Consider the following 14,505-nt stretch of genomic DNA (forward strand, 5'->3'; position numbering starts at 1 on the left):
TTCGAGACCATCAAGATAAAGGACTAGATCCAGGTGCTAAAGTTTTTCAAATCACTCCTGTTTCAGCATTTTAAATTCAGGATTTACAAGCTTATGCCATCAAGCGCTGCTTCTGTCAGTTCTTAATTGAAAAACTGAAACTATCTGTGGATGATTTTAAAACAGAAAATGAATATAGCTAATGACCACCAAGTGGCTCACAGGATGCTGAAGAAAGAGGCTAGAGGTTCTCCTCTAGACAACATCCTTGCACCAACACACTGATGCTGGACTTGGTTGTTGCTGAAAGACCTCTGAAGTCTTAAACTGGATGTGGCAGCTATGGCTATCACCCTCACTTACAGACTCCCTGAAGTCCTTCCTCGGTTTCACCTCTGTGGCTGGGGAGTATGTCACACAATTAGAGTGAGATGTCTAACAAGCAGAGTATAAGGAAATCTGGGAAAGCTTGTGTTCATCATTTTGATTTCCTATAGAAAGGCTAGAAAAGTAAAGGAGGAGCTATGTCAGACCATAAGGACTGTAACTGTAAGGCTCAAAAGTAGATAATTAAATGAAAAATTACAAACTTTAAGGGATGAACAAAACCACAGGACATTTCATTCTGGAGTGCTTTCTTTCTTCCCTTCCCTTCCATTTGTCGGGGGGGGGGGGGGGGGAGGGGAACCTGACACAGTTTTGCTATGCAGCCCAGGCTGGCCTCCAAGCCTCCAATTCTGGGTCCTCCTGCCTCAGCCTCTTCAGTGTGTTTGTCCCCAGGTCTGGTATGGATTGTGTTATTTTAAACTCCTTGAAAGCAAGCATATGCAGGAGAAATCTGGATGTGAATTTCCTGGATGTGAATGATGTACAAAATAAAATCTCAATTTCTTTACAAACCATTTAAGCTCTCTGTATGAATGGGGGGGGGGTTAGAAGTAAACGCTGTTTTATCAGAGAAGTGGGATTTGAGGTAAACTGTCTCAACGGGGGGGGGGTAGAGGGGAACAACCCCACTAATTCTTTTTGAGTCAGGTGATGTGGAATCTGACTGCAATGCCAGCGCTTAAAGAGACGGAGGCCAGAGGATGACAGTTCCCAGGGCTGTGTAACTGGTAGCCTGGGCTACATACTAACGCCAAATAGTTCCTTAAAGAGCACTTGGCACATCCTTCTTCACACACGAGGGTAAAAAGAAGGCATGGAGAGCTCATTACAAAACTACACGCAGCTCACCAAGGCGGCCGCGAGGTTCCCGGAGACGGAACAAAACCCGCAAGCAGGTTCCTCTCCACCATCCAGACAGCCGAGCTGTGCCGCACACCGATCGCTGCTGTTTTCTGGTCAACCTGCCTTTTCCCGCTTTTCACCGAAAAGAATCGGGGGCGGGGGGTGGAAACCAACTAGGAACATCCCGGAGGCTCCGCGTCTCGCGAGAGCATTTCCCCCCTCCGTTTTAAGGTACCGAGAGCGGAGACTGAGTACGGGCCAATCGGGAGCAGGGACCTGCTAGCCCCGCCCCCGTTGCCCGGATACGCGGCGTCTCTCTGTGGAGGTGGCGAGGCCTGGATGCCCTCGAAAGGCTCTGTGCCCGCAGGTTGGGCAGAAGGGTGGTAGTGGCTTCCTGGAGCCTGCCAAGCCTCAGAGAAGTTCGAGCGCCCGGGGGAGGGAGTGGGGTACCTAGCGACCACCCTCCTTCCGCGCCCGCGGAGGTGAGAAACCAACCCAGGGACGCTCTCTTCTTCCTCCTTTGCCGTGCCCGTTATCTGACCTCGGCGGCCCCGATCGCTCCCGAACCAAACAAATGGGAGCGGTGGGCCCTTGGGTGTTCATCCGGGCCCCTCGCCCCGCTTGGGGGTCGGCTGCCCCCGTGGAGGGGGGCACAGGTGCGCCGCCGCCGCCTCCCCTCCATGGCTCTGAGGAGAGCCACCGGGGTGAGGGATATTCCGGGTTATCAGGTTCCTGGGGGTCAGATGGGTTAGGGCTAACGCTGTCATACGTAGGCCTCGTGGCCACATGCATGCATGTCTGTACACGTGCATGCAGGCCTGAGGGTACTAGGGCTTGAACTCAGGGCCTGAGCGCTGTCTCAGCAGCTTCACTCAAGGCTGGCGCACCACCGCTTGCGACACAGCTCCACTTTTGGCTCCTTTTTGGTAATGAATTGACAGAGAAGTCTCGGGAATCCTAGGATCTCGGCTGTTTGAGTAGCTAGGATTACACCCGGCTCCACACTTCCGTTTCAGAGATAAGAGTGATGTGTCAGGATGTCCAGATTGTACAGCTGGTGGCTGTCAGATGCAGTTGTTTTGTTGTTGTTGTTTATGGTACTAAAGTTTGAACTCAGGGTCTTTTGTTTCCCAGGCAGGTATTGCGACACTGGAGTCATGCCTTCACCCCTGTTTTGCCTTGATTATTTTCAAGGTTGGGTTTCCCATTATGCTTACCCATTTTACGCTGCTGTTTTTCCTTGTAGCTGGATGACAGGCCCACCGCCATGCTTAGCCATTGGTTGAACTTGACTGGTGAACTTTTATGACAGGCCGGTATCAAACTGTCTTCTCCACTTCTCTGCCTCCCAAGTAGCCAAGATTACAGGCTTGAGACACCGGGCAGAAGTAGACCTTTTAATCTTTAATCATTATAGAACCAAAGGATTGTTTAACTCCTTACCCCGTGCCTATTTGGTCGAATAACTGTAGAGTTACTGGTATATGTTTTACTAGTTCCCCCCCCCCCCTTTTCTTAATCCCACTGGGACTGTCAAAGTGCTAACCTTTTTCTACTACACTGAAGCTGTGGCAAAGAAAATCACTTTCTGTATATTGTACATTTTCTCAAAGTTATCAGAGTAACAGTGTTAGGGTGTTAGAGTAACAGTGAGTAACTAACAGTGTTAGAGTAACCAGGATGGATTGTGCTGGACTTTACTAGCTTCTAGGGAAACTTTTTTGAACAGGCCCAATCATCTTTCCAAAAAGTCATTTCATAAAACTCCCTTTTTCATTTAAAATAATCTTATTACTTTGTCTTCAGAGTTGAAGACAGAAATAGAGGCAGGAAGCTACTTGGAATTGGAAGATTCTAAGTTCAGTATGAATTTATTCAGCGTGAAGTTATCATGCTATTTCTGAGTGGAAAATCTAGAAAATGATTGAACAATCAGATTTGGTGCCTGGTTTAAGGAACAGAAACATAGATATTGATGGAAAGAATATAGTATCCAAAAGTGATAGAATCCAAGGGGCAAATTAGAATAGAAATTAATCTAGAATGAGAGAGAGAGAGGATGGCTGTTGAGATTAGAGACCAGGATGGATGTTAGTATGTTTGAATGCTTCCGAGATGATTGAATTTGTGTCTCATCTTTTTTGTTTGTTTGTTTGTTTGTGCCAGTCCTGAGTCTTTTATTTTATATTTTGGTAGTCATGGGGCTTGCACCCTGGGCCTGGGCACTGTCCCTCAGCTCTTCAGTTCAAGGTGAGTCTGCTACCACTTGAGCCACAGCACCACTTCCGATTTTCTGGTAGTTTATTGGAGATAAGAGTCTGATGGAATTTCCTGCCCAGTCTGGCTTTGAATTACAATCCTCAGATCTCAGACTCCTGAGTAGCTAGGATTACAGGCGTGAGCCACCAGTGCCCAGCAGTCCTGAGTCTTGAATGCTGTCCCTGAGCTTTGAACCCACACCTCTACTTTTGGCTTTTTTTTTTTTTTTTGATAGTTAATTGGAGATGAGTCTCATGGACTTCCTCTATCAGGCTGTCTTCAAACAGCAATCCTTAGCTCTCAGCCTCCTGAATAGCTAGGATTACAGGTGTGAGCCACCAGTGCCCAGCTCTTCTAGCTTTTAAAAAAAGCCCGGGGTAGAGGGGTGGTTGGGAATGTGGCTCAGTGGTAGAGTGCTTGCATAGAATGCATGAAGCCCCAGGTTCGATTACTCAGTACCACATACACAGAAGTGGTGCTCTGACTCAAGTGGTAGAGCGCTAGCCTTGAGCAAAAGAAGCTCAGGGACAGTTGCCCAGGTCCTGAGTTCAAGACCCATGACTGGCCAAAAAAGAAAAAAAGAAAAAAAATAGTAGGAGATCAAGTTATTTGCTAATTGAGCAACATCCAAGGAGAAAAAGTTAAATGGACTTGTATTTTGGTAGGATAACAGGGAGATGAGGATGGAATAGTGTGATAGCCAAGTGCATAATTATGAATTAGTGTCAGGTTTGAGGAGGTTAATTCCTGTAATGGTACCTGGAATGGCATTTTACAAGAAATATCATGATTTCAATTTTAAATATCATTTTAAATTTATTTGGTTTTACTGGAGTTTAAACTGAAGGCCTGGCTTTTGCTAGATAGGTACAGTACCACTTGAATTCATGCCACCAGTTCTGAATTAAATGTAAGAGGGAAAGAAAGGTATGATGGGCCAGTAGTGTCTTGTTATACAAGATATAAAAAGAGAATTAAACTTTTTATTCTTTCCAAACAGGTTAAAGCAAACAAACCATGGCCAGTAACCACAAATCTGCAGCACCTCGCCCTATTTCAAGGGGTGGAATTGGGTTAGCGGGAAGGCCTCTTTCTGGAATTCGACCCTCATCGGGAAATGTTCGAGTGGGAACTGGAGTAAGTTTAAACAAGTCTGTTGAATGCTTCTTCACATACTATAGTAGAAGTTAGAATAATCTCTAAAATATTCTAATTTGTTGTTCCTTTGCTCTTTAAACATGTGTTTGAGTGGCTATTTTTTTTGGGGGGGGTCCGGTAGTGGGGCCTGAACTCTGGGCCTGGGCTCTTCAGCTCAACGCTAGCGCTCTACCACTTGAGCCACAGCACCACTTCCGGCTTTTTTCTTTTTGCTTATGTGGTACTGAGGAATCGAACCTAGGGCCTCAGGCATGCAAGGCAAGCGCTGTACCACTGAGCCGCCTTCCCAGCCCATGAGTGGCTATTTTTTAAAATAGCTTTGGGAGACACTATTGTAAGATGGTACCTGTTGTTACTATTAAAACTGTAATAATAATTACTCAAGTAATTAACATTTTACCAATTTTAAAGATAATATATAATTATACTAATGCTGGAAACACTGTATAAAATTAATTATAGCTGGATGCTGGTGGCCCATGCCTATAATCCTACGTACTCAGGAGGCTGAGATCTGATGATCGAAGTTCAGAGCCAGCCTGCAGGAAAATCTATGAGATTCTTTTTTTTTGGTCGGTCGTGGGGCTTGAACTCTGGGCCTGGGCGCTGTCCCTCAGCTCTTCAGCTCAAGGCGAGCGCTCTACCACTTGAGCTACAGCGCCACTTCCGGTTTTCTGGTGGTTTATTGGAGATAGGAGTCTCGTGGTCTCTCCTGCCCAGGCTAGCTTTGAACCTCGATCCTCAGATCTCAGCCTCCTGAGTAGCTAGGATTACAGGCGTGAGCCACCAGCGCCCGGCTGTGAGATTCTTATCTTCAGTAAACTACTAGAAAATCGGAAGTAGCGCTGTGGCTCAGGTGGTAGAGCACTTGCTTTGAGCTGAAGAGCTGAAGGACAGCACCCAGGACCAGAGTTCAAGCCCCATGGATGGCCAAAAAAACCCAAAAACCCCCAACTATATCATTGTGTAGAAAAAAGCAGTTACTTTTGAGATAAGGTCCAGAATGGCCTCAAAATATCAATCCTCTTGCCCTAGCTTTCCAAGTGCTGAAAATATAGATGTGTGTTGTCATATCAGGGCACATTTCTGCTTTTTGATATCCTCCACTTTTAAAAACACAAAAGTGAGAAAAGGGTGACATTGTCTAAAAAGAAATGTACTCTTAGATGGAAAGGGATGGGAAGGGGAAACAAAGGAGGAGGCAACAATGCTTGATAAGAAATGTTCTCATTAGCTTGCCCATGTAATTGTAATCCCTCTGTACGGTATTTTCACAATAAAAAAAAAGTGAAAAAAAAGAAATATACTCTTTACCTTACTTATATAATTGTAACCCCTCCTGTATATCACCTTTATTATAACAATAAAAATAAAATTAAAAAAAAAAACACCAAAAGTGAGCCAGGAGTTGATGGCTTACACCTGTAATCCTAGCTAATCCGGAGGCTAAGATCTGAGATATATCAGTTCAAAGCCAGTCCAGGCAGGAAAGTCTGTGAGATTCTCATCTCCAATGAGCTACAAAAACTCCCCAAACCTGGAAATGTATATAAATAATATATATCAAAATGAACTTCAGAAGCTGGGTGCCGGTGGCTCATGCCTGTAATCCTAGCTACTCAGGAGGTTGGCTTAAAGCCAGCCCAGGCAGGAAAGTCCATGAGACTCTTACCTCCAATAAACCACTCAGAAAACCGGAAGTGGCACTGTGGTTCAGTGGTAGAATGCTAGCCTTCAGCTGAAGAGCTTGGGATAGCACCCAGGCCCAGAGTTCAAGCCCCAGGACCAACCAAAAAAAAAAAAAAAAAAAAGAAAAGAAAAAGAAATAAACTTCAGGAAGTGGAAAACAAGGTTTTTGTCTTAGTTTTTGTTTTCTTTTTGTCTTGTTGGTTTATTTATCTGTCTTTGGGAATGTAATGGGGCCACAGAAATGGTGGGACAGAGGGTGAACAAATAGCAGTTGCTCTCACTAGATACTATGTTGAAAATAAACTCTACAGCTTGTGCACCACCATAGGAGGGAAAAACTGGGAGAGAGTGAGGGAAGGAGTGAAATTGTCCAAAAAGAAATGTACTCTTTACCTGACTTATGTAACTGTAACTCCTTTGTACATCACCTTTATAACAACAACAAAACAAATTTTAAAAACCTGGAAATGGAGCTGTGGCTCAAGGAGTAGAGCACTAACCTTAGGCAAAAATGCTCACAAACAGTGCTAAGGCCCTGAGTTCAAGCCCCATGACTGGCACTGTTAGTTATTGTGCAGTTTGAAGATATTGTAAATAACAACTACAAGTAGATTTAAACTTTTAATTCAATATGTTGTTTAATATTCATAGAATTTTAAATGTTAAAATTATTTATTGAATCATAGTATTAAATATTTCTGATACTAAAAATGTAAGGATTGTGGAAGGAAAGGGAAAAAAACAAATCATTTAAATAGGGATACAGGTGGGACCCATTGCAACAATGAGATGTACAAGTCGCTATGTTGAAATCAAACTTTACAACTTTGATGGGGGGGGGGGTCGGGCGCGGCAGGGGAGGATTAGGTGGGGGGATGGAGGGAGGATGGGAAGGGATGGGAAGGGGAAACAAAGGAGGAGGCTACAATGCTTGATAAGAAATGTACTCATTATCTTGCCCATGTAATTGTAACCCCTCTGTACAGTATTTTCACAATAAAAAAAGAATAAAAATAAAAATGTAAGGAATATTTTACAAATTGTGTAGAATTTTAATTTTTAAAGAAGTTATCTTTCCAGCCTGTTTGTAGTGGAGGCACAATATTTGTGGGTTTTTTCCAGTTTAATGAATGTATAATCTTGCTTATCATTTAGTTGCCACCTGGAACAGCAAGACCTGGTTCTCGTGGTGGCACTCTAGGGACTGGTGGAGTTTTGTCATCTCAAATCAAAGTTGCTGATCGGCCTGTAACTCAACAAGGTTTGAGTGGAATGAAAACTGGGATGAAAGGTATCTTATTTTATGAAGATAAATGCATTTTGTACAAAATTACTATAGTACCACACTACTAAATGAGAAATACAGCATCTTGTTCTTATTCTTTGCTAAAGTTGTAACAGAATGCATGTGAAAATACATTGTAACTAAAAAGTTATATCTACATATGAGCTATTTTGTTATTCATTTTTCTCATCAAGGAGCTTTGTTATCATATGAAGAAATCTGAAATAATTTGAAGAAAAGCCCAGGATTGAACATTAGATTTCTGGAATTGTATAAAAATATTCTGAATTTTTTATTTCCATTTAAAGATGGAAAGGTTGTCTGTTAAAGATGTTAAAGTGTCTATATTTATGAGAAGTGAATCAAAATGCTATTTTTTCTGGTGCACGCGCCAGTCCTGAGGTTCAAAGTTAGAGCCTGGGTGCTGTCCCTGAGCTTTTGTGGTCAGGGCTAGGCACTCTACCTACCACTTGTACCACAGCTCCACTTGCAGCTTCTTTGGTAATTACTTGGAGTCTCATGGTCTATCCTGCCCTGGCTGGATAGATCTCAGATTCTAGATCTGGAACCACAGCTCCATTTCCAGTTCTTTTTTTTTCGGGGGGGGGGGGGGGAGGGTCTGGTCGTGGGGCCTGAACTCTGGGCCTGGGCGCTGTCCCTCAACTCTTCAGCTCAAGGCTAGCACTCTACCACTTGAGCTATAGCACCACTTCCAGCTTTTTTTCCTGCTTATGTGGTGCTGAGGAATCCAACCCAGGGCCTCTCATGCATGCAAGGAAGTGCTCTACCACTGAGCCACCTTCCCAGCCTCCAGTTTTTTTTTTTTTTATGTGTTTTGTTGTTGTTTTAACATTGATGTACAAAGTAGTTACAGATCTCAGATCTCAGCCTCTTGAGTTGCTAGGATGACAGGCATGAGCCACAATGCCTGGCTAATTCAGCATTCTTTATGTAACAATCCTAAGAAAATTAAGATTTCCATTTCAGAAATTGTCCTAGATGTATTGGGATCATCCTGCAAATTTTGAGAATGTTGGCATATAATCTTTGACTGTGCTTTAGATTTGCTAGTTTAGTTGCATTTTGAAATGAAACACTAACATTCACAAATTTTCTTTTAGGTCCCCAGAGACAAATTTTAGACAAATCTTATTATCTTGGACTTCTTAGGTACGTTAAGTAAACATCTCTCTATGCAGAATCATGAATATGGTACTTACTATAGTAGTTAGGTATTTTAAGAACTCCTTTATATCCTAACAATTTCTGTTTAACTTGGTGATAATGCAGTATAGATGTACTGTAATAATATAATTAGATTGAAATTTTTTTTTGTGCCATTACCAGGACTTGGACGCAGGGCCCACTCTCACTCTTTCTTGCTCATGGTTGGCACTTTCCCATTTGAGCCACACCTCAGGCCCAGCATTTTGCAGGGTAATTGGAGACAAGAATTTTGCAGACTTTTTTCTGCCACATCTGGCTTTGAACTGAGATCTTCCAGGTACAGCTTCCTGAGTAGCTAAGGTTTTTATATGTATGAGAACCGTATTTTGTATTCATCTGTGCTACAACAAAATACCTGCGACTGGTTAACATCATAAAAACTTATTTCTCATAGTTTTGGAGGTTGAGAAACCCTCTGTTGAGGTACTAGAAGGTGAGGATTTGTTTCTTATGGATGGAATCATCTTGGTGTCCTTACAGGACAGAAGAGGTCTACCAAACTTCCTCTAGCACTAATCCTGTCCACAAGGGCAGAATCTTCATGGCCTAATTATTACTCTTACAGGTTCCACCTGTTAACACTCTTGAATTGGGGAATTCAGTTTCAAAATTAATTTGGAAGGTGACATAAACTGTCAGACCATAACACATTTAAGGTTAACTTTTTTTAATCTAATGATAAGAAAAGAAAGATATCTGTGTATTTATTTATGACACCTTAATCAGTACAGAGTTCTGCATAAATATGTATTTCATCATTTGCTGTAAACGGCCCAGTTTTAACTAATTCATAAGCTTTGTTGTATGTCTTTAAGTGTACCGCAGTAAATTAAGAAGTTTTTGTTGATGGATGCTGACGTCTCACATCTGTAATTCTAACTACTCAAGTGGCTGAGATGTGAGGGAAGATTGTGGTTCAAAGCTGCCCAGGCAGGAAAACCCATGAGACTCTGATGTCCAGTTAACCACCAAAGTGGCCACAAGTGAAGCTGTAGCTCAAGTGATAGAGTGCAAGTCTTGAGAAGAAAAGCTCAGGGACAGTATTCAAGCCCTGAGTTCCAGTCTGGTGACTGGCACCAAAAAAAAAAAAAAAACAGTTTATGTTACTCATCTCTCTTTTGCCTGCTCAGATAGATGTCTTCCTAACTTGCCTCATTATCTGTATTGTCTCTCTCTCTTATTTCCATTAAATTTTGTCTTTTTTTGTTGTTTCTTAGTCCTACTTCACTTCAGTGATTAGAGAATCTATGTCACTTTCTCATCAGTTGAGTAGAATAGGATGGGATATTCCTCATTCTTAGTCAAATAAATCATTGAAACTTTTCTCTTTTAAAAATGAATTTCACAAATCCATTTGTGTCATTGTTAACATTTATGAAATGTATGTTTTGTTTAGCTAGAAAAGGAGTCTTCTGCCTTAGAAGTACTACTGACTTTCTTTTTCTCCCTTCAATTAGAAGTAAAATAAGTGAACTTACAACTGAAATTAATAAACTTCAGAAGGAAATAGAAATGTACAATCAAGAAAATTCAGTATATTTGTCATATGAAAAGAGGTAAGTAATTTTACAGTTAAAATATATATAATCTTTTTTAAATTTATCATTAAATAATTATTAACTCAATACTCAATATTCTGTACATATAATACTGAATTTATAGTTCTTCATAATGTTCATCTCTTTATTTCTAAATGTATTCCATGCTTGCAGGGCAGAGACGTTAGCTGTTGAAATCAAAGAGTTTCAAGGACAACTAGCAGACTACAACATGGTATTTGCTCTTTTAATATACTTTTAAAATTGTTATTGTAAAGGTCATATACAGAGGGGTTACAGTTACATACAGTCTCACCTCTTTCTTCCTTTTCTACCAATCTGTTATTTTCTTAGAGAATTTCCTTTGAATATTTGTATTTTTTTGCCATTTAAAATACATACTTTAAATACCAAATAATTTAAGGATATATAGTTACTGTGAAAGATTGACACTATAAAAAGTATAGATAATAAGATGTCCCTTTTATTTTTCTTGCTGGTCATTGGGCTTGAAATCTGGGCCTGAGCAATATCCCAGAGATTCTTAGTTCTTACCACTTGACTTGCACTTCCTTACTTCCAGTTTTCTGGTGGTTAATTGGAGATAAGAGTTTCATGGACTTTCCTGCCCAGGCTGGCCTTAAACTATGGTCTGCAAATCTCAGCCTCCTGAGCAGCTAGGATTACAGGAGTGAGCCACTGGCACTTGGCAAGATGCCCCTGTTCTTGTCATACTCCTTTCTCTCACCAGAAATACCTTGCCTTAGTAGATTGATGTGTATTATTCCATTTTTTTTCCTGTGGTAGTGGGGGAGTTGTGGGAGAGGGAGGGACTAGGGCTTGAACTCAGGGCCTGGGCACTGTCCCTGAAATTTTTCTGCTCAAGGCCTGAAGCGTTAGCTCCACTTCTGCTTTTGCGTGGTTAATCAGGGATTAGAATCTTATGGCTTTTGCTGCCCAGGCTGGCTGAAGATCCCAGCCTCCTGAGTAGCTAAGATTACAGGCATGAGTCATTGGCACCTGACCCATTTTTAAAAAAATACATGGGGCCCACTTGCCTTTTTCTCCAGCAATATTAGATAATTAGCAAAAATGTATTGAGTACCAACAATTTAATTGCTTTAGAAATATAGTTATTTCTGTAGAGTGTTGCCATCATGAAATTTAAAAAATTTATGTAGTACAGAGATTACTTTCATCCTTATGTTTAATTCATTGTATATATTCTGTCAAAATGGGGAATATAATACAAACATTGTTCCACAAAGCATGCTCCCCATTGTGGACTTTAAAAAGAAATAGTTAATATGTGGGGGCGCACATCTATTTTCATAGGTTTTAGAGTTTAGTAAGCCAGGAGGATCATGAGTTGGAGGACAGCATAGGTGAATGAGTGAGACCTTGTCTCGAAAAACAGAGGAAGAAAGAAAGAAAGAAAGAAAGAAAGAAAGGAAAGAAAGGAAGGAAGGAAAGGAAAGAAGGAAGAAAGAGAGAAAGAGAAGAAATGATTGTCTTGGCATCCCTGACAGCCGCTTCAGTCTTTGTGGTTATGTTGCCTTCATGAAAATAGAGTTAGAACTGGGTGCCAATGGCTTATGCCTATTATCCTAGCTACTCAGGAAGCTGAGATCTGAGGATCATGGTTCCAAGTCATCCCAGGCAGGAGGAGTCTGTGAGACACTTATCTCCAATTAATCACAGAAAAAGCCAGAAATGTTGTGTGGCTGAAGTGGTAGAGTGATAGCCTTGAGCATAAAGGGATAGCACTCAGGCCCAAAGTTTAAGCCCCAGGACTGTCAAAAAGACAAAACAAACAAACAAACAGAAAAGAAAATAGAATTATAACAGTGTCAGAATCTTCTTCCTCCTTGTAGGCACGTTAGGCATATTAGGCAATAGTGTAATGAAAATGACAAACTATTTGACTATTCATGATTAGGTAAATTATGGTATATCTACTTAGTAATTTTTATTATACTTATTGTAAGATAAATTAAATAGGTAGGTTTAATTAGGTAGCCAATAAAGAGAACACCACAGGGTATTCAGGCAGGAAGAGAAGTTTATTTTACTGAACTGCTGCCCCGCAGTGCATGATGGAGAAGGGCATGGCTGAAGGGGCACCCTAACCCAGGCCAGGACTTATCTAGGCTAGGGATGGGAAGAGATGTGGCCAGGTGGGAGAAAGGTGTGGCCACATAGGATCCAGATGAGACCACAGGGCCCTCATATGGTCAGATGGGAGGCCTGTGACCAGAGGCGGCCCAGGATGTGACCTAGCAGGAGGGGGAAGTGAATACTTCCAGGTTGCCAGTTACCTAGTAATACAGATACTGAGCAGAAACTCAGCCAAGAGACAGGGAGGTGTCTGCCCAGGGCCTGCATGGTCTGAGGCAGACATTACACCATCAGTGACATTTTGCTGCATTATACTTCTTAAATGCACTGAGCAACACAAATATTCTTGATTAAATCCTAAGAAAATGATGTTCCCTTCTAAATATATTCTTAGGGACTCACTTGCCACACAATTTTCAGATCTCAGCCTTCTGAGTAGCTAGGATTACAGACATGAGCCTCTAGTGCCAGGGAATTGCTTAACTTTTTAAAGTGGGGTTGCTAGTATGCTGTTTGTGTCTTGCCGTATTGATTTTCTTTTTAACTTTTAGGAAAAGAAAGTTGTTTCACACTTTAGTGTAAATATATAAATTTAACATTTCTCTAAGGAAAGTAATACTCTGACAGATCTTTCTAAAACATATCTTTTGTATATATTTACTTATAAGCTTAGCTATCTTTTCCAAAGCAGGCAAAGCTCTTTAAGATATGATCTGCAAGATAAGGATTCATTCCTTATCACTTTTCCAAACTAAAAATGTAGTGTTACTGGCCAAATGCATAGGTAGCTTTAATTTTTCATATTGTGTTTATCTTAGCTTTATATATTTTCATATCCTAGAAAATAAAAAACTTGGAAATATTAATTCTTAAATTACTACTCATCATTTGGGAGTTTGAATCCCTATATTGTAATTTAGGCAGACCATTAAGGTTAATGAATTTGTTTTCTTTTTTTGTTTTTAGTTGGTAGATAAACTTAATACCAATACCGAAATGGAAGAAGTAATGAATGATTACAACATGGTAAGAAATATCAATATAAGCAATAGATACATATGAATCATTCTCTTAAACAAAGCAATTATATTTAGAAAGATGTGGGCTTTTGTTTTTTTGGTTCTTTTGGTTTTTTAGTAACCGTACTGGGGCTTAAACTCAAGAGTACTAATTGTTAGTTTTTTTGCGCAAAAGTGAGCCACAGCTCCACTTTTGGTTTTTTGTTGGTTGGTTGGAAATATTAGTCTCATGGACTTTTTTTGTAATCATATTTTTATTAATCATAATTGTAATCATATTAATTTTGTCAGTTGTGGGGATTGAACTCTGAGCCTGGGTACTGTCCCTGAGCTCTTCTACTCAAGGCGAGTGTTCTACCACTTGAGCCACTGCACCACTTCTGGCTTTCTGGTGGTTAATTGGAGATAAGAGTCTCATGGACTTTCCTTCCCAGGATGCCTTTAAACCATGATCCTCAGATCTCAGCCTCCTGAGTAACTAGGGTTATAGGCATGAGTCACAGGCACCCAGCTTATTTATTTATTTTTGCCAGTTCTGGAGCTTGAACTCAGGCCTGGGTACTGCCCCTGAGCTTCTTTTGTTCAAGGCTAGCACTCTATCACTTGAGCCACAGCACTACTTCTGGCTTTTTCTGTTTATGTGGTACTAAGGAATCAAACCTGGGGTTTCATGCATGCTAGGCAAGCACTCTACCATTGAGCCACATTCCCAGCCCCATATTTTTATTATTTTAAGTGATTTTACAAAGGGGTTATAATTCTCATGGTCTCTGACTGGGCTGGCATTGAATTGTTATTCTCAGATCTCAGCCTTTTGAGTAGCATGGATTACAAGCAAGAGCCACTAGGACCCAGCTTGGAGAGAGTTCAGTAAAAGTCTTGTGAACCTTACAGATAGGAATCATTGATTCTAAATTTTTGCTGTTATTGTTGAGCTCCCTTAGTTGCGCTTTTTCTTCCTCTTGATCTCCAAGGTGGATGCTTTAGATCTGTCCATTTAAAC

At 41.1% G+C, this 14,505-nt stretch overlaps 1 protein-coding gene across 1 annotated transcript in view; it reads left to right on the forward strand.

Annotated features, from left to right (window-relative positions):
• Positions 1-1,530: 1,530 nt before the first annotated feature.
• Ift74 (intraflagellar transport 74) overlaps positions 1,531-14,505 on the forward strand; it is a 64,065-nt gene continuing 51,090 nt past the window's right edge. The window contains exons 1-7 of the mRNA XM_070008243.1: positions 1,531-1,691; positions 4,469-4,605; positions 7,471-7,606; positions 8,722-8,770; positions 10,285-10,383; positions 10,540-10,600; positions 13,450-13,509. Of these exons, the coding sequence (XP_069864344.1) occupies positions 4,486-4,605; positions 7,471-7,606; positions 8,722-8,770; positions 10,285-10,383; positions 10,540-10,600; positions 13,450-13,509 (525 nt within the window). The 5' untranslated portion in view covers positions 1,531-1,691; positions 4,469-4,485. The remainder of the gene's footprint in view (positions 1,692-4,468; positions 4,606-7,470; positions 7,607-8,721; positions 8,771-10,284; positions 10,384-10,539; positions 10,601-13,449; positions 13,510-14,505) is intronic.

The sequence above is a fragment of the Dipodomys merriami genome, unplaced genomic scaffold, assembly GCF_024711535.1.
Source record: "Dipodomys merriami isolate MVZ:Mamm:240054 unplaced genomic scaffold, mDipMer1.0.p SCAF_11, whole genome shotgun sequence".
Classification (NCBI taxonomy): domain Eukaryota; kingdom Metazoa; phylum Chordata; class Mammalia; order Rodentia; family Heteromyidae; genus Dipodomys; species Dipodomys merriami.